This window comes from Diabrotica undecimpunctata, chromosome 6 (assembly GCF_040954645.1).
Source record: "Diabrotica undecimpunctata isolate CICGRU chromosome 6, icDiaUnde3, whole genome shotgun sequence".
Taxonomy (NCBI): domain Eukaryota; kingdom Metazoa; phylum Arthropoda; class Insecta; order Coleoptera; family Chrysomelidae; genus Diabrotica; species Diabrotica undecimpunctata.
The window spans coordinates 90,596,140-90,617,501 of record NC_092808.1 but is presented as its reverse complement, the minus strand read 5'-3'; the positions used below and the strand labels follow the sequence as shown (position 1 = coordinate 90,617,501).

The following is a 21,362-nucleotide window of genomic DNA, read 5'->3' as shown; positions in this document are numbered from 1 at the left end:
TTCTATTCGGTATCGTTGTTTTTAGAAGTAGATTATATACGTTTGCTGAATTATAATGACCTTTGATTGTAAAGAGCAATTGGCAAACGTATGTACATATATTTCATATCAAAATGTTTCTGATAGTTTTTGAAATAATCGGATAATTCATGCATATTTGTGAACTGCTTTCAATTCTTCATTAAAATATCGTTAAGTATAAAACATATCGTTAAGCTTTCATGAAAACTTTCCGTATAAGATGGTGTGTATAGCTAGAAGGAGCACATTGGTTTTTTCAATCGATGGGAAGTATATTTAGGGATACTATCAGGGAGACACTACCAACTTTTGTTGGAATTTTATTGTAAAAATTGTTGGTATCTGACACATACGTCCATGAATTTATATGCATTAAAATTGTTTTAAGAATGATATTAAATAACGAAATTCTATACATTGGCAATAAATTGTGGTTCTGAAAAGAACCGTTGTTTTAAAAATCGCATTCATAGTAATTAACCTCTTAACCCTTAACAGATCTTTTTATTATGAATGGCTACAGTTAAATTTTTTTGTAATTTGTTGTTTGAATATATGTACTTGTTCCAGTTCTACTGTTGTATTATTTCCTTCTGAATCATATTAGAAAATAATGGTTATGCAAATTCCCAGTGTTAGCCATAGACATATATAATAAAAATACAGGCCCGTTTCTCCAGTATGAAAGAGAAAACTGAAGCAAAGCAGTCCCTGCATATCTTTCTAATGGACCTGGTTTATCAACTATGAGACCTTTTCATTGGTCATTTAGGTCACATGGTCAATAAACCAGGCCCATTAGAAAGAGATGCAGGGACTGCTTTGTGTTAGTGTTCTTGTATAGTCTGTATTGCAACATTCAGTTTATTTGTATTATATATCTATGATGTTCCATATGGTAACAGGTTATATTTAAAAAATACAACATATGAAAGGTAGAAAAACTATTTTTTACTTTAACTCAATGCCATTTTAACTTCATAAAAGACCATCTAAAAAATGTTCATGAGGCACTAATGGGTTAAAGCTATTTATTAGGCAATAAGTTAAAACACTAGAGAAAGTTTTTTTAGTAGAACAACTCCAAAGCCATTTATGGAACATTGATAACATACATTTAACCTCAAAAAAAGAAAAGCAATTTATATATTATGGAAACATAGGTTGTATTAGTATTACCTTCAAACATTATTTACTGACTCTTTCAACAACTGTATGTTAGTTGTTGCAAAGAATATAGAGGCATCTATATTCTTTGGTTGTTGTCTATTCTGGAGCTCAAAATTGTTACCTCTGTTGTTTTGTTATTAGATCTTATATCTGTATTATGTTAACCACTTTAAACTGCTTTAAGTTACTTAATTTAGCTATTATTAACGTTAACAAGTGAAAAATAATAGTTATCCAAGATCTTTAAGTGATGGGTCAATAAATTATTGGGAGTTCCTTAGTTAGATATATTGGCAATTAAAGGAACTGTGGCGATTTAATTTGTTATCGTAACAGCTATGAATAAAAATCTAAAAATGTATATATCCGTTAAAAAGTTAACAGGACATAGTTATCTTTATGTGAACTTTGTTTTTAGGTACAAATATAAATAAACACTTACCATTTTTTGGTAAACTTCTGATGACATTCACGGCAGCATTAAATTTTTGTTCGGTCGTCATGTTTATAAAGGACAACTATAGATTTTAATTCCTAAAATTGTAAAACGTATAAATATAAATACATAAAAGAAAAACATTACCTACTTCCTTATGTATTCTTCAGTTCATTCATGTCATAATTGTCGTGATATCTTATCTTGTCTATATATGACATGACAGATAACGCATATATGCTCATGACATAAGATATACAACAAAATGATGGTCACAGCCACAGAACACTAATTTGTGGTCACAGCCACAAATCATATACTTCACAGCAGCACACCAGCGTTGCTAGGTCATCTAAGTCAGAAAATCGTGAGCCTTTCTTAAAATTATCGTATTTTATCGTACGGATTTTTGTATTTATTTTCTAATAGCTCTCCAGGTAAACTTCGTGCCGCCCTAAAATTAAATAATGTATTAAAGTTCAATAATCTCCTGGTCGAGATGTCAATTGTGACTTTAGCTGGATTTATAGATTGACGGACTGTAAACGAAGATGTACTGGAAAAAGATCAACATAGAATTTTGTGAACTCTTATTTATAAATGAACGTAAATGTATGACGGAATGTAAGTAAGATGGACTGGAACCAAGGTTAGTAGATATTTAAGTAGGTTGTCTCGTAACTATAGACCAATCAAATGCTCGCTTTTTAAAGGCGGGAAACGTCACACATACGACACTTTTAAAATTGCCATAAGCTTCAATGCTAGTATAAGGTTCAAAAACTTAGGTTTTGCAATATATTTTGGGATTTTCTTGGGTATAGGGATGTTAAGTGGTTCTTATATTAGTAATTATATCAATTTTTTTTTTTCTAAAATCAATAGTCTGATGACAAAAAATAGAATTGATTATAGTGATAATATTGTGTGTTTTAAATGGAGATAACAGTTTATTTCGCACAAAAACCCAAAAAAACAGTAGAAAAAGTTCAAAAGCAAAAATACTAAATATGTAGGAACTTACTTATTATGTTTTTCCTGGAATTTGCAGCATTTTTATCATATCTAGTGGTAGGCAAAAAAACCAATAGGTAATATAAATAATTTATTATTAGATTAAAATACAAAAAATGATTAGTCCTTCAAGCACAAATCTTCAAGCTATATATACTTATCTCATCTAAAAAATATATCATTATTATAACGTACAAAACTACATATAATTGTTATGACAAACCTTGATATCACGGCTACGAAAACACACTTCACAAGTGTTTATGTACACAAATAACTAAATAATAAGTCTCTATAAATAATATTGTCCTTATACCTATACTTAAAAATAAAAACTAAACAATAACTAAACAAATAAACGAACTAATGATACTATAGAATAGAGACAACAACAAACGTGAACTTAAACTCAGACGTCAAATTTGACTTTGTCGTATGAGTGACGTAAGCATTCTGCCTTCCCCTCGCTTCGCCCACATAGTTACGAGGCAACCTACTTAACATCTACTAACCTTGGACTGGAACCATAGAGATGGCCAACTTTCATCTCTTAAGCTGGATTTATAGTTTGACGGACTGTAGACGTAGACGCACTTTAGACGTAACAAACGGACTGTAAATATTATTTTAATTTATAAATCGACGGAGTGGAATTTTTGCGCATGAAATAAAAAAAGTATATCATAGTAACGAACTCTAGCCACTGTGTCTACCCATTTACAGTCCATTTGTTACCTCTCCAGTGCGTCTACGTCTACAGTCCGTCAAACTATAAATCGAGCTTTTACCATTTCCAATATCTTTGAAGTGTTAAAGAACTCCAAGAACTGTTAAGAAAACACCAGTGCACTTTGATATTGTTGCAAAAACACTCGCATATTGGATAATGTTAGGTATGCGTTTAATTCGTCCGCGGCAGTTAATTGGGGAATAATTATTAAATAAGGAACAGTCTGTTTACGCAGGTTAATAATAATAACACTATTACTATATTTAATTAGAAAAGAAATAAGTTTTATTGTTTTACAATACAAGTGTAATGTAATGTGTACAGAGACCAGTGACAGGTGGCAACTAAGTCATCAGGACATCAATAAAAATAAAATGTGTTGCCAACATACACATAATAATTCTGAATTGTACAGCAACACCCCCTCTCAATTCTACAAAAGTATAAATGAATTAAGTACAAACTGCAAACAAAATTACCATAAACTAAAAACTGTAAAATTAAACATTAGTTTTATAAACATTCAAACAATTTCTGAATAATTCAAATTGAGTAACAGGCAATTACTTGGTCATAATAATATCAGCTAACTTTTTGTTTTGTAGGAACATACTCAATAACAAAATTTCCTTTATTTACCATATCTTTTACGAAATTATGTTTTACATCAATTTGTTTTGAGCGTTTGGTCTCATAAGTTTGATCCATTTTTATGTAACCTTGGTAATCTTTAAAAATTTTAATAGGCTACTGAAAATCAAACATTTCTTTTAAAAGTTGACCTACAGTCTGATTGCCAACGTTTGCATTTGGTGAACGCTACCAATTTTTTCCATGGTTGACATTTGCGGCTATGTTCAGTTTGTGCTTAAAGTTAACCAGTTAAGTTGGATTCAAGTTGGGTTTGTGTATTCTGTGACGGAACCAGGACAGAACCAACAAATAGTGCTGGCGAATCGCCTCGTAGCGAAGCCGTAAAAAAACAGAAGAAGAACTTAACTGAAAGGAAAAGGTTTAGGCACTTTAGGTTTTCATTTTTTTCATATCGGTAGATCTATCACAATAAAAATATAGAAGCGTCTATATTCTTTGACATTACAGTTTATAACCTGATCTACTATCTCCTACGCTCTTGCTCCAGCATAGCACAGCACCAAGTATCACACACAGTATAAATGGGATAGCACATAGCACACTCCCAGGTGTAATTTATCTGTGTTGCTCCAGTAGTACCTACCATTTTTGCTAGTACCCCCATGGTAATTTTTATTTAGTTTATTTGTTAGTCATTTATCCACATCAACAGATATTGGAAGTTTGAAGAATGAACCAGGTGATAATTATTTAGGTAAGATAATTAATAAAAATAGTGAACAATGTGATGTAATTGGTATTTATTAGCAATGGCAGTAAAATGTGAATTTAAGAAAAAGATTGCTCAAGACGACCAAGGATATATAGAGAATCAGCTATTTACATCTATTGATCTTGGAGAATTGAAGAATGAAATAGATGAAAACTCAGGTGAGAGAACATCCATCAAAAATAAGTAAATTATTTAGTATTAGCAAAGAAGATAGACGCTTAAGCGTCTTAAGCGTCTATATTCTTTGGTATTAGTATTATTTAGTAAATTCTAGTGATTATTTATATACTATGTAGATAGTGTTAAATAGTTAAATAGTGATAAATATATTATATATATTTATCTACTCATGAAGATTTTTACTACACTACCAAGTTTAATTGGATCTTAAAGAACTATCTAATAGATATTTCACAGAGATATGTAAGAGAGGCTCTTTTACATATCTCTGATATTTGGTGAAGTTGAGTGAGTGATGCCATTGAGATTTGGTGAATAGGTGAAGTGTCAATAAATTTGTTTGTTTAGATTAATATAGAAGAAGTACATTTTTTCTATGAAATATTGTAGCAAACGAAATATTGTAATGACTAAAGAACTTTGATGAAAGGTCCAGGAATCATCTATCTTCCAGTGTTGACTTGAATTGTCTCTAATAATAGTACATAGGTATAAAAAGACGGGTTTATCTACATAGATCTAGATTTTTGTTATTTAGAAGTCAGTATTTATTTTAGAATTAGGAAATAATTTTCCCAGTAGACAAAAGTTATAAGTAACTAATATATGAATCACTTATTTATGAAAGGATATATGTCACTACTTAACGTAAATTGAGATTATGACGAAAATTTGTTTTCAATACTTATATCTAATATTAAGTCATTAAAGAATATAAGTCTCTAGTCAGCCAACATAATATTTCATCTATTTATGAAACAATATGTCATTGACTTCGCTGCTGATCTTTGACTGGTACTAGTATCAGGAACACAGCGATTTTGTTTTGTGATAAATTACAAGCAGGTTGTTTTGTTGTTTTTATAGACAAATACTTTTATATTTTGGTGATTGTGTAAAATACTATTTGATTTAAAAGCGGAAATAGACCATTCAATTCGGTTGAACAATTATGGATGATTCAATACATTGTTCAATCAGATTGAAAAGCATATATATATATATATATATATATATATATATATATATATATATATATATATATATAAGCTTCAATTATTACAATTAATACAATTTTTATATAAGTCAAGCAATATTGGTGTCTCCTCGTCTTTCCATCTATGCACCATTGTTAAAAGAAATTATTACTTATTTCTTATAATATATATATATATATATATATAATATATATATATATATATATATATATATATATATATATATATATATATATATATAGAAGAAAAAAGAAGTACTTGTAAGTATAAAAAAAGTACTAATAAAAAAAAACCAATAGCCCTATTATTGACTCCAACCCATCGAAAACAGTTATATATATATATATATATATATATATATATATATATATATATATATATATATATATATATATATATATAAACTAAAAAATCACTAAATACACTGGATAGCAAAAAATATAGGGAGTCTCGAGTCTCAAGATACCTATAAACAGGCAAAAAAAGAATATAATTCTCTATTAATAAATACTAAAAAAAACTTTCATAGTGACTTAATTATAGTAAACAGTGAAACTGGTAGGCAAAAGAACAGGTCTGATATTATTCTACATTATGATAATAAAATTATTACCAAGTCTTGTGATATTGCTAATTCGTTTGCCTCATATTTTGCTACAATTACAGAATACAATCTTTAAACTCATTTTGGCACATCGTTACCTTCTTCTTGTACTACCTCAAAAATGTGTAACAAAACATTTTTCTTTTTACCCGTAACTCCAATTGAAATAAAAAATACAATCGATCAACTAAAAAATAAGCCTAGTACTGGTATTGATAACATATCTGTAAAAATAATAAAACTGATAAGTGATCATATATCGATTCCTTTAACCCATTTAGTTAATCTCTCAATAACAACCAGCCAATTTCCATCCATATTTAAAATGGCAAAAGTTATTCCAATCTTCAAAAAGAATGACCCTCATGATATTTCAAATTATAGACCAGTATCTGTCCTTAGCATAATTTCAAAAGTAATAGAGAAGGTTGTATACAACAGAATGTTAAATTTTATAGAAGAATACAATTTATTAACTCCAACCCAACACGGCTTTAGATCAAAAAAGTCAACACTTACGGCTGCATGCAGCTTGTTTGAGCGTATTTATGATGAATTAGATAGTAGAAACCACGTGGCAGGACTATTTTTTGATCTATCACGTGCTTTTGACTGCTTAGACATAACATTTATTCGCAATAAATTATATAACGTTGGTTTTAGAGGGATATTTCTAGAATGGATAATAAATTTCTTAAGTGACAGGAAGAGTGTTGTTAAGATGAAAGAATCAAGCTCAGAACCATACACGACAAACAAAGGAGTACCACAGGGATCCGTGCTGGGACCATTATTATTCCTAATTTTTATTAATGACCTACCAGATCACATAAGGGCACTTATAATATCAATGTTTGCTGATGATACCTCGTTAATAGTCTCTGCACGTACACTAGAGGAATTAAAAATGACAATGAAGACTGTTGTTGACTGCTTTATACGCTGGTGTAATACCAACAGACTAATATTAAACACTGACAAGACGCAAATTATTTATTTTCATTCATACAACTCATCTAAATATGACTATATCTTAACCATCCACGATAGAAACAATATGTTATCTTCCACTCACTCTACAAAGTTTTTGGGTGTATTCATTGATTGTAATCTCAAATGGTCAGAGCAAGTGAATTCAGAGAACATGAAATTGAATAAAGCTTTTTATGCTATATCTAGAATTAAAAACACACTACCCATCTCGGCATTAATGAACGTTTATTATAGCCTTGCTTACAGCCACATGTGCTACAATGTAATTTTGCGGGGGAACTCAGTAGATAGTAACAAAGTGTTCATTAACCAAAAAAAAATTATCCGTAAAATTTTTAATTTGGATTATCAACAGTCTTGTAAACCAGTTTTTATTAAACATCAAATTTTAACTTTCTACTGCCTATATATCTATAAATGTTTACTTTGTGTCAAAGAGGAAATCAATTCATTTCCAGTAAATTCAGACAATCACTACTACAATACAAGAAGTGCTGAATCTTTACGAGTTCCTAAACACAGAACATCCAAATTTCAAAATTGCTTCAGATATATGGGACTGACCTTATACAATCATTTGCCAAAAACTGTGATAGAAATACCACTTATCTCTAAATTTAAAAAAAATGTTAAAGATTTACTCTTAAGAAAAGCATATTATTCTATAAATGAATATCTTGAGGACAAACTGCAATAGCTTCATATTTTACTTGTAAAAATGTTATTTTATATATTTTATGTTTTGTCAATTTTTTTTACACTGTGAATATTGTATTATACACATTAATGTTTTTTATACCAAATTCTGTAGTGACGTATCCTATACATTTATTTTGAATGTCTTAAAGGATCAATAAAGATGACTATGACTATACACAGTAGTCTCTCTCTATAACGATTCTCTATACAATGATAATTCCTCTATACCGATGAGAATAGTAAACGTTGGTTGGTTCGTCATAAGAACAATGTATTAATTCTTTCTCTATACCGATATCGTTCTCTCTTTATAGCGATAACTTTTTAGCGTTCAATAGTTGATGACAAAAAATATGTTATGTCACGAGTGGCAAGGTCACTATCCAACGGTTGTTTTGTTTTGCGCTTAAGGAATGCGGCCACTTATTCTACTCTTTCTTATCAGAGAATTAAGTGATTCACGTTTATTGTTCGGGCAGCTTACCTAACTGTTATCATACAGATGTTTTCATCTATTGAGACTTTTCATTTCCAGTTTGAGTTGTGTCTTAGTGTGTCAACATAAACATGTTTTCGAAAGAGCGTAAAGTGTCAAGTTATCGATAACTCGAGCAATAGAAAAAGGTGGAAAGCAATCGGATGTCGTTAGCCGGACGAAGCTGTCTCAGTCAACTGTGGCTACGATATGGAAGGACAGAAAAAAGTGGCTTAAAGCGGAGATGGAGGACGGTAGCAGGAAGAAGTTGCGGAAACGTCAGCATGAAGATTTAGATCGCGCTATGGTTCAGTGGTTCCAGCAGCAGCGTATGAACCATATTCCACTTTCTAGGCCTGTGGTCAGGACAAAAGCTGAATTTTTTGCAACTAAACTTGTAATTGAGAATTTCAAGGCATCTGAGGATTGACTGAGCAAGTGGAAACTGTGGCACAAGATCAACTACGGCCAAATCAGCGGAGAGGCTCGCGATGTTAACAAAAACGTAACGGATGATTCTCTAGAAAACGTGTGGCCTGGACTGAAGGCACGATATGCGTCTGACGACATTTTCAATGCGGATGAGACTGAATCATTTTTTAAAGTGACACCTAACACAACTTTAAAATTTAAATTGGAAAAGTGCGTTGGTGGAAAGCTCTCTAAGGAACGCATTACAGTTTTAGTGGCCGCTAACATGACAGGTTCGGTGAAGCGAAAATTGTTAGTGATAGGGAAGTCGAAAAACCCGCGTTGCTTTAAAAACATAAAAAATCTACCGGTGACCTATAAAGCAAACAAGAGTGCGTGGATGACCTCGGAAATTTTTTAAGAAGCGATAAGAAAGTGGGATATCGAGCTTTAAGGGAAAAAATTCTTTTGCTTGTAGACAATTGTCCTGCTCATCCTGTATTGCGCGACTTTCGAAACATCGAACTCTGTTTTCTGCCAGCAAACACAACGAGTGTCCTTCATCCCATGGACCAAAGTGTCATCAAGAGTTTGAAAAGCCATCACAGGAGAAGACTTTTGATAGAATTGGTAGAGAATAATGGAGATCTTAAACTAAACATTCTTGACTCCATCCTAATGATTAGTAAATCCTGGGACGAGGTGACGAGCAATACAATAAAACATTCCTTCAAACACGCAGGATGGCTGGAAGATCAAGGATTGACTGATGATGAAGATGACCTGCCATTAGATGTTTGGGCCAGACAGTTTAAACTTACTTTCACCTACGAACCGGAAGAGCTAACAGATTTTGAAGAAGTTGATGAAAATGTAGCTACAACATCTGGACTTTCTGACGAGGACATCCTGCAAGCAGTTCGTGTAGAAGAAGAAGAAAACAGTGACTCGGAAGTGGAAGCAGAGCCAGAACCAGCTCCAACCCCTCAGCAGGCAGTGGATGCGGCAAAAGTACTGCATCGATTCTTCATCCACCGGGAAGACGATATGAGTACTGTGGAAGATTCGATGATCTTCAGGACAAGGTCAGGTCAGTTCTGTGGAAAGGGAAAAGAAGACAGACCAAGGTGACAGATTTTTTTGGTAATGTAGGCTAAATATATTTTACAGTAGCATATTATTTTTTTTTTATTGTACAGTAAACATGTTTTAATTGTACATTTTTTATACTGTATTGCTTATATTATTCGTTAATAAATCTATGTGGAATACAATGTTAATTCATTTATATTCGTTTTGATAATTTTTTTTAATTAAAATAGGTTATTTAGAACAGTAATATTAATATTACAGTACCGAATTTTGTCTCTCTCTCTGTATAAACGATCTCTCCTTATAATGATGTAAATTCCCGGTCCCTTGCATATCGTTATAGAGAGAGGACTGTATATACATATATATATATATATATATATATATATATATATATATATATATATATATATATATATATATGAATAACTTAACATAATAAAGCATGAATCATCCCAGTTGTACAACGAAATTGAACATGAACAAAAGTAGAAATTGGCTAGACTCATTTCAGTGTTCAATTTTGTTGAATGCTTTTATCGAATTGCAAAATACATGGTTCATTTTGGTTGAATTGAATTGAATGGTGTATTTCCCCTTTTATATTAATGATACTGAGAACATTATAAAAAGAGAGAAGTGAGTTAAAAACCCAGATGAGTATAAAACTATTAAAATTAAGAAAAGTCGGTTGTTGGAACAACCATATACAAATTACCAAGGGCACATGGTTCCAGGAAAGGCCATTGGAAAGGCTTGCACATAAGTTTCAAATGTTTTTATCATTTTTGTACTTTATTGAACAATTATTTTATTGAAGGTGTAAGTCAAAATATTTTGAGAAGATAAATGCAGCAGACAAAATTGAAATAATGAAAAAATTATATTGTTTTCCAACCAAAATAACATAAGTTCTAAAGCAGTACAGTGCTTACAAGTTCTTTTGCGTCTAGGAAAATCTCCTAAAGATTTGAGGGGTCTACAGAATAATAGAAAAACTGTTCCTGGTAATATTATGCACATTGTATGTGAGGACATTTCTTCATTTCCTGTCAAACAAAGTCATTATTCATCCAAAGAATATCAATACCTAGACGCAAAGCTTAATGTAAAAATTATGCATTCCTTATTCAAAAAGAAACATGCTGAAGTTAATGTCAAATATTTAATATATACTCAGTGACAGAAGTGTTACACCCAGAAAGAATAATTTCCTGAACTTAATTTTTTGGCAACATGGTAGATTTACATCAAGAAGGAAACGATAACGTTGTCAAGAATTTTTAATACAAAGTAATCAAAAAAAAATTAATAATGTCTTTGGCCACCCCGTAGCTGAATACACTCCTGTATACATCTAGGCATTGACAAAATGAGATGATCGATGTCTGCCTGTGGCTCCACGTTCCATGCAACTTGAACTTCATGTATGAACTGTGCCAGAGTCTGTGGAAGATGGTACAAATTGAACAGTCTCCTTCGCATCATATCCCATACATGATCGATAGGATTCAAATCCGGAACACGGGGCGGCCACGGCAAAACATTAACTCCAGCTTCTTATAGAAAGTCCATAGTTTGACGGGCAATATGGAGACGCGCGTTGTCTTGCTGAAAAAGGACGTCTTCACGGCCGTCGAGATAAGGCAGTAAAGTGTTTGTAAGATGTCATCAACACAACGCGCAGCTGTCATATTGCCTCGAATGAACACAGGTAGTGATGGACTACCATAGGCAATAGTCCCCCAAAGCATTACTTCAACTGTTCTATGTACATGCCTCTAAACAGCAAACCCGATATCCCGTCGCTCTCCACCGTGGCGTCTTACCATCCTACGACCATCATGCATTCCTAAACAGATTCGTGATTCATCGCTGAATGCTACATTACGCCATTCTGCCACTCAATGCTGTCATTCTCTGCACCAATTCAAACGTTGATGACAGCGGTCCGCAGTCAAAGGAACCACTAGTCGTGGGCGGAATTAAACCAGTCCAAAGGCTCGAATATGACGGTATAGTCTACGCATACTAACAGGTCTACCTGCTACTTAAAACCATTAGTCAGCAATTTGACGCGTAGTAGCAAAATGGTCTCGCAGAGCCAGTAATATAAAACGCTTATCTTGACGCTCTGTGGTACGCCTCGGTTGACCAGTTGATCTTCTTTGTATTCCTCTACTTTCGTTTGTCCACACACTACAGACACGCATAACCGTCATTGCCGTACAATTAACGCGACGGCCAATTTCGCGATTCGACAAACTGATATCTCTACACGCAATAATTCTCCACTGTCAAAATCGCTAACTGGTGGTAATTTTACTGTCTTCGAACTGGAGGCATTTTCTTACACTGAATACAATTAGACTGAGGAATAATAACTAAAAATTTCTATACGAACCGGTTTTTACAAATTGATCTCTTCACAAAAAAATTTAAAGATAAAACTTTTTTTTGCAAAAAGTAGAAAAGATAAAACATTGGTATTGTTATTATAGCATGTTTTAAATATAGTCATTCTGTTGCCAAAAAATTAAGTTCAAGAAATAATTCCTTCTGGGTGTAACACTTCTAATGTCACTGAGTATATTACTATTTTTAAAAAGCATTTTGATTATAAATTTGGGCGACTGCAAGTCGATAAACGCTGCCAATGTGACAAACTTAATATTAAATGCACAAGTTTTTTTTAAACCAAAAATTGTAATTTTGTTATTATTTTTTATAATTTTGTAATTTACTAGTATGTTACTAATGAAATTTCTTTATTTTTGGGCATAATAGGGACTTGCCCCTCTGCCCTTGCTTATGTATAATAATAATAATAAGTTCTACCTTAGCTGAACTTACGCTGCCTAAAAGACGCTCTAAAAATTTTATCAGAGCATTCAAAACACGGAAAAACTGCAAAGAAAATGACAGGTTTATTGACCTTTGCTTCGATTATATTCAAAACATTTCATATTTTTTTTTTCTCATTTCATATTTTTTTTCTCATTTCATTTTTTATTTACGTCAGCTGTCAGTATTTCCATCAGTATTCATAATTTAAAAGACAACAGTGCCCACTTTTTTCTTTACCATGAAGACATAGCTAAAAAGGTCCATGAGAAATGTTTTTTTTTTATTTCCTGTATTTCCAACTATTTGGAGCAAAGCATACCTACCACAGTAAAACAACTTCATCTCTACAGTGACGTCTGTGGTGGCTAGAATAGAAACAATGTTATCATCCGAGTTTGCCTTGCGCTTACTGGCACAGGAATGTTTGAAAAAATTGGCCACAAATTTCCAATTCGTGGCCACCCTTTCTTGTCATGCGATCAGGATTCTGGCTTGAAAAAACGTAAACTCAATCGCATAATCCCCACTGAGATGGGGAAGGCAATGGGAAAACCACCCCATTATATTTTCCACAAATCTAAATGGCAGACGAGAAAAAGAAAATGGTCCTCAGTCCGGGGCACCCCTTAAATGGGGAGAGGGTGCGAAGTATCCCCCGTCAACTACCCAAGAAAGTGGACAGAGAATACAAATATACGACAGCTTATTTATGTCCGGGAAACTGGCAAACACTGAAGCTGAGATGGTAAGACTGAAAATAGACATCTTGGAGATAAGTGAAGTAAGATGGCCTGGATCAGGAGTACAAAAAACAAAACATGGATACATTTACTGTTCAGGTGGAACCGACCCAGAACATCAATATGGAACTGCTATATTAGTGTCGAACAAATTTGCTCAATCAGTCACAGACTTCATCCCTCTAAATGATAGAGTAGCAATGCTGAAATTACAAACAACTCACAGAAAACTTAATATTATTCAGGTCTATGATCCAACAAGTGACAAGTCAGATGAAGAAATCAAACAATTTTATAATAACATAGATGAAATAATGTGACTGACAAAGAGAGGTGAGATAACGATGATCATGGGTGACTTTAACGCTAAAATTGTACATAACGCATATCAGTTGTGGTACTGATAGATGGAAATCACCCGCACCCGATAGAAAAGACAGAATTGTTAGAAATCAAATTGACTTCATTTTGCTCAATAACACCTTTAAGAAGTACATACAATCTACGAAAACATACCCTGGAGCTGATATACATAGCGATCACAATCCAGTTATAATGGATTTTTGGATGTTAGATTAAAAATATTTCTCAAAGTCAAAAAGAAAACAGTGACAAGAAAAATAGACATCTCACAACTAAAGAACCTTGAACAGAAAAAAGAAATAAGTATCAAGCTTGAGGAAGAAATAAAAACGATCGAAAACTTTGTATAGACAGACATTGAAGTAACATGGATTGCTCTAAAAACAAAGATAAAAGAAGAAGACATCGGGTTCATAAAACAACAAAAATCAAGAATGGATAACGCAAGACATCATGGACCTCATAGACGTAAGACGAAAACATAAAACAAGCCCAATAGAATACAAGCGAATCAACAAAATCAATCGAAAAAAATGCAGGGAGGAGAAAGAAAACTGGATGTCAACAAAATGGCTAGAAATCTTCAGGAAAAATACGACACCTTTAATATTCATAAAAAAGTAAAAGGAATTACAGGTAGACACAAAAAGAGACAAGCAACAATATTAAAAAATGATAATAACGAAATAATTATGAGTACAAAAGACAAACTAGAGAGATGGAAAGAATACATACAAACTATTTTGATGACGATAGACATTGTTCTCCACCATCTTCAGATAATCGAATAAATGACAAAGGCCCAGAAATAACCAAAGAAGAAGTGATCCACGCAGTAAAATCTCAGAAAGATGGAAAAGCCACAGGTCCAACAATATCAATGTCGAAATACTAAAACTAATTGCAGATAACGAAAGTAAAAGCCTAGACTTAATAACAACACTATTCAATAAGATATATGACACAGATAAAATACCAACAGCCTGGCTAAAATCAACATTTGTAGCATTACCAAAAAAATCGAATTCCTCACAATGCGATGATTATCGAATATTAAGCTTGATGTCTCATGTCCTTAAAACTTTTCTCAGAATAATCCATACACGAATTTACAAGTGCGAGTTTCAGATGAGGGACACTCAATTCGGATTTCGGAACGGATTGGGAACACGAGAGGCTCTTTTTGCTTTAAATGTGTTAACTCAACGATCCAGAGACATGAATGTAGATGGATATGCATGTTTTATTGACTATCGAAAAGCATTTGACTGCGTTAACCATCAAAAGATGATCGAAATTCTGAGAACAACTGGAGTTGACGAACAAGACTTGCGAATTATCTCAGAACTATACTGGCACCAAACGGCAACAATTGAAATAGAGCACACAAGATCCGAAGATATACAAATCCGACGAGAAGTGAGATAGGGTTGCTTCTTATCACCACTACTGTTTAATTTGTATTCGGAGTCTATATTCAGAGAAGCATTAGACGAGGTCCAAGGCGGAATTAAGATTAAAGGAATTAACATAAACAACATCAGATATGCTGATGATATCGTCTTAATAGCAAGCACCGCACAAGAACTACAAAATATAATAAATGCGGTAGTTCACCACAGCGAAATGTTCGGTTTACATCTAAACATTTCCAAAACTAAAACTTAAGTATTTTTAAAGACACCAATAAACGTACATGTGTATGCCAAGGGTCAAATAATAGAACAGGTAAATTCCATAAAATATTTGGGAGCTAATATCAATAGTCATTGAAATCCAGAAAAAAGAAATCCTATCAAGAATCGAACAAGCAAGGAAAGCATTCATGAGCATGAAAACATTTTTTACAAGATCAGACCTTACTCTGCAGTTTAGAATCAGAATGATCAGTTTTTTCTGTCTTACTGTATGGCTGTGAATAATAGATGCCTTTGAGATGTATATATACAGACGAATGTTGAGAATTCCATGGGTACAAAGAGTTACTAATGTTGAGGTACTCCGTCGCATGTGTAAACAAAAAGAATTACTAAGAATAATCAAAGAGAGGAAAATGCAATACTGGGGTCATGTGTTGAGAGGCGAAAGATACGAATTACTTCAAGTTATACTGGAAGGAAAAGTACAGGGCAAAAGATCAGTAGTAAGACGCCAGAACTCGTGGCTGAAAGACCTGAGGAGATGGTTCGATCGCTCATCTGCAGAAATCTTTTGAGCAGTAGTTTCCAAAACTACAATTGCCATTTGGATCGCTAACCTTCGAAAGGAGACTGCGCCATGAGAAGAAGAATCGCATATTGGTCCAAATATTACAAAAAATTGAGCCTTTGTGTTGAGACTTCCTCTACATCTATTCAACGTTCACAAAAGGAGTCATTTGCAGTTTCCAATTTTATGGGAGTTCTGCTACAATTTTATAAAAAAAGGACTTGTTGAAGCATTGAAGTTTATCGATGGGGCACTAGCTAACTTAAATGTCAGAACACCCCCAAAATGTTCAACTTCCAAAGGACAGAGCTTATCCTATGGAAAAAATTCCAATTAATATTAAAAAAATCAATGATATTTAAAAGATAACTAGGTATACAGATCACCAGATTGTTTTATTGACCATACAACACAATGGCAATCGCTGTGACATGTTACACGTTTTCACCTCTATATTCATTTCACAGTAGGTACAAATTGTCGTAATTGTCACATTGACATTAAAAATTTCAAACGAAGTTCTGAAAGAATAAACAAATAATTAATAAAATGTCCATTACGTTGTATATCGTCCAAGAAAAAGTGCAACTTGTAACATGGTACTTTCAGGGTCATTCGATACGCGAAGTAATTGATTTATTAATTGTTGCCTTCGAAAATAGACCCTCACCACGTGTTACAATAGGTAAAAATACCATTAAACATTTTCATACTTTGGGATGTGTAAACAGTTGTAAAAAGTGTCATAAACATAATGAACCACGTGTTAGACCTGTCGATGAGAAGCGTCAAAACAGGGATATTGATATTTGTGCTCTTGTAGAATCTAGTGAACCCTGCAATAGTGTTACAAATTGCTAGGGAAGTTAACGTGAATGCTCGTATTGTCCAGCGAGTTCTCAAAAGGAATGGGTGTCACTGTTTTAAGATACAACCAACACAAGAATTGTTTCCGAAAGATAACTTTAGGCGGATGGAGTTTTGTGAATTTATGTTAGATAAACAGAATGAAAATGTACACTTTTCAAAAAAATATTTTATTTTCTGACGAATCGATATAATATATATATATATATATATATATATATATATATATATATATATATATATATATATATATATATATATATATATATATATATATATAATCAATAACCCTTCTACCCTAAGGTGTTGGGTGTAAAGTCTCTTTTTAGGTTTCATATACAAACTTCCTCCAATTCTTCTTGTTGCTTGCCAATTTCTTCGCTTGCTCCTTGGTGACTCATCTCCTGTCTAGGATGGCGGCAATTTCATCGTCCCAGGTCTTCATGGGTCTGCCCCTCGGTCTTTTCAAGGTTCTTCTCGCTTCCCACACTTGTTTCACTTGGCTTTTTTTATCCATCCTTACCATGTGGCCGTACCATCTCAGTTGGGCTTCTTCGATTTTCTTCTCTATTGATTGGACTTTAAGGCGTTCTCTTATTTCATCGTTCACCGTATCCTGTCCATTCTGGTCACCCCTAGTACTCTTCTTAGATACTTCATTGAAATACTTTGCAGTTTATTTTTTAGTCTGGTGGTGAGCGTCCAGCATTCACATCCAAATGTTAAGATAGGTACAAAAACTGTGTTGTAGATAGCTATCTTTGCTTTTTGGGATACTTCTTTTTTCGATAGGAATGTGCTCTTAATTGCGTGGTATATCCGGGAAGCGTTTGCTATTCGATTGTTTATCTCTGTTTCTTGTGTACCCCTACTCTCTAGTTGCACTCCCAGGTATTTAAAGGTTTCGACTTGTTCTAAAGTATAGTTATTTATTTTAATGTTTGTATGTTGGTCTGTTTTCCCACATACCATGACCTTGGTTTTACTTTCATTAATTCTCAGATTACGTTTTTCGAGTTTATCTCTCCATATCTGGAGGTTTCTCTTAAGTGCGTCCTCGTTTCTTCCAAATATGACGAGCTCATCTGCAAATGCGCACTCCGCTATCTGTATCATTTCCAGGTTTCTATGTCCAACAAATATTCTCGATGTTTCTTCTCTAGTTTCTTTCATTACATCATCTAGTACAATATTGAACAGGATGGGGCCTAGTACACCTCCTTGTCGTAAGCCATCATTGACTCTAAACTCTTCTGATTCCATATTATCTGTTCTTACTCTGTTTCTTGTGTTCTTGTATAGGCTCATAATAGCTTTTCTGAGTTTGCTGTCTACTTCTCTGTTTCTTAGGCTTTTGTCTATATCGGTTCGCGGGGTTCTATCAAATGCTTTTTTGAGGTCTATGAAGGCTTGGTATAGTTCCGTGCTTGTATTTCGTGCATTTTGTATTAGATGCTTGAGTGTAAAAACATGGTCATGGATGCTTCTTTCCTTCCTGAAACCGCTCTGTGACTGCTCCAGCTTATGGTCTACTTCTTGTAGTAGTCTTTTCTCCAGTACTCGTTCGTAAACTTTGAAAGGAGAGTTATACCTCTGTAGTTGCTGCATTCTCGTCTGTCACCTTTTTTGAAAATGGGTAGAATAACGCCCACTTCCCAGTCTTTTGGGATCTTGTTCTCATTCCATGCTTTATTGCAAACTTTTCTAAGCATTTCATTTCCATTTTCTCCCATATTTTTTAGCATTTCCGCAGTTATCTTATCATAGCCAGCTGCCTTTCCTCTTTTGAGCCTGAGTATTATTTCTCTTATTTCTTCTATTGTTATTTCGTTTTGGTTTGGGTTCTCATATGGGTTTTCTTCAGTGTTGTCTATTTCATTATTATAGTCTTTTTGAGTCAGAAGGTCTTCGAAATATTCTCTCCACCTGTTCATAATATTTTCGTTCTCGCAGAGGATGTGGCCATCTTTGTTTTTAATTTGTTTTGGTGTTTGTTGTCTGTTCTCTGTTCTTAGGCTTCTCAGAGTTTTGTAAAATAGTTTTTGGTTAGTGTGGTAGTCCTTCTCCAACTTATTCCCAAAATCCTCCCAGCTTTTCTTTTTTGCTTTAATCACCATGTCTTTTACTTTTGCCCTCTGTTGCTTATATTTTTGATAGCTTTCTGAATTCTGGTTCCCTAGATATTTCTTCCACGCTAACTTCTTGGATTTGACCTCTTCTTTTATTTCATTACTCCACCAATTCGTACATTGTCTGTTTTTATTGATTTTAGCTATTCCGCAGATTTGCTTGCCCCCATCTAAGAGGGATTCTTTAAGTTTTTGCCAAGTTTCTTCTAAGCCATAGTTCTGGTTTAAGTGCTTTTGTAGACTATTATTCACATAGCTTTTGTATTTCTGTGCTATTTTCTTATCTGCTAACTTGTATGACCTAATAACTGCGTTGGTGCGATTTCTTGGGGTTGTGTCTCTTTTTCTTGGTACCTTCTGCGTGCGTTTTTGTTCCACACCGATATTAGTTCGGGATACTACCAGATAATGGTCGCTATATATTTCTGCTCCCCTTCTGACTCTGACATCTTTAATACATTGTCTTAAAGGTCTGTTTACCAATACATAGTCAATAATGGACTTTTCTCCTCTACTCTTGACTTCTCTGGTATATTTGTGCACATCTTTGTGTTGAAAAAACGAATTCATAATTATCAGGTCATTCTCTCTACCAAAGTCTATAATTCGTTGACCATTATTGTTTCTTACTTGTTCTCCGTGTTGTCCTAGTACATCCGAGGATTCTTGGTCTTTTACGCCTACTCTACCATTGAGATCGCCAATTATTATTATGTTACTTTCTGCACTATCTATGATCTCCGTCGCCTTTTCCCAAAAAATGTCCTTGGTGTTCGCTCTTTCGGTATCGTTTGGTCCATATATAACAAAGATGTTGACTGGTTTCTTCTCTTCGGTTGTCATTCTAATTTTTAGGATCCTTTCGGTAATACATTCCCAATCTTTAATGCTACTAGTTAAGTTTCTATTGATGAGACAACCAACTCCTTCACGTGCTCTTTCTGACGGGGGTACTCCACTGAGTATTAAAAAATGCCCATTTTCCAGAAACTGTGTGCTGTTACCTTTTCTTTTGGTCTCTGTGATTCCTAGTATGTCTATTTTAGCCTTATTAAATTCTTCTACAAGTTCAGCCTCCTTGCCGTTGAGACCTCTTACGTTCCATGTTCCTATTTTCCATCCTTCAGGTATTCTGGTTTTTTGAGTTGCCGTTGTTTTCACACTTTTAATCTCATTGATTGCAGTTGCTTTGTGTATTTGTAAGTGTTTCTGATCTTCCTTCTTTTTTAAGTTTCCATACTGGTCTTTGTATAGTGCTTTACTACTACTCATGTCCTTGTTCATTGCCTGTTTCGTCATCGTTTTTCCATTGCCGTTTTTTATTAGTTTTTTGGTTTGTCTATCTTATTTTCTTTATTATTCCATTTCCATTCTTCCTTATTTACCCACAATTTATTTGTGCCAATCTTTACGTCGTTGCCTTTATCTCTCTCTTCTCGTGCAATCATTCTTATAGTTTTTTGTATTTCTCTTTCTTTCATTGTGGTGTATTATATATATATATATATATATATATATATATATATATATATATATATATATATATATATATATATATATATATATATATATATTAGAAGTGATTATTTCGACCAAAAAATAATTTATAAATAAAAATCCACAAGGAAACTAAGTTCCTGTGTTTGGCTGTATACCATATATTAAAAATTTTGAATAAAATCCTTTATAAAAAGGTATATAAAAAACCCCAGTTGGGTTTAACATAGCCCAACTGGGTTTTTTATATACCTTTTTATAAAGGATTTTATTCAAAATTTATAAATACGTTCGAATTATCGGGTAAAGTGGTCTGTAATAAAAATCTTTCTTTTTTCTAAATTACTCAATATTTCGCCATTTATTTAAAAGCTTCCTCAGGAGTAAACTAAAACAATTTAAACATTACAAAAAATGGCGTACAAATACATTTTAAAACACTCACAGAATTTAAAAGATTTCGCAAATAAAAACTGACATTGAAGTATTTGAAATATTGAATGTCAAGATGAAATTGTCTTA

General features: G+C 33.2%; 1 protein-coding gene and 1 long non-coding RNA gene across 3 annotated transcripts in view; one reads left to right on the top strand and one right to left on the bottom strand.

Annotated features, from left to right (window-relative positions):
- Positions 1-1,905, bottom strand: part of LOC140443549 (uncharacterized) — a 68,126-nt gene extending 66,221 nt beyond the window's left edge. The window contains exons 1-2 of one of the 2 annotated variants that reach the window (XM_072534866.1): positions 1,779-1,905; positions 1,634-1,725 (exon numbers count right to left, since the gene is read on the bottom strand). In XM_072534866.1, the coding sequence (XP_072390967.1) occupies positions 1,634-1,694 (61 nt within the window). In that variant the 5' untranslated portion in view covers positions 1,695-1,725; positions 1,779-1,905. The remainder of the gene's footprint in view (positions 1-1,633; positions 1,726-1,778) is intronic. The other variant, XM_072534867.1, reaches the window with a different exon arrangement.
- A 2,506-nt stretch (positions 1,906-4,411) lies between these two features.
- LOC140443548 (uncharacterized) overlaps positions 4,412-21,362 on the top strand; it is a 28,653-nt gene continuing 11,702 nt past the window's right edge. The window contains exons 1-2 of the long non-coding RNA XR_011951234.1: positions 4,412-4,719; positions 4,773-4,895. This is a non-coding gene — a long non-coding RNA (uncharacterized lncRNA). The remainder of the gene's footprint in view (positions 4,720-4,772; positions 4,896-21,362) is intronic.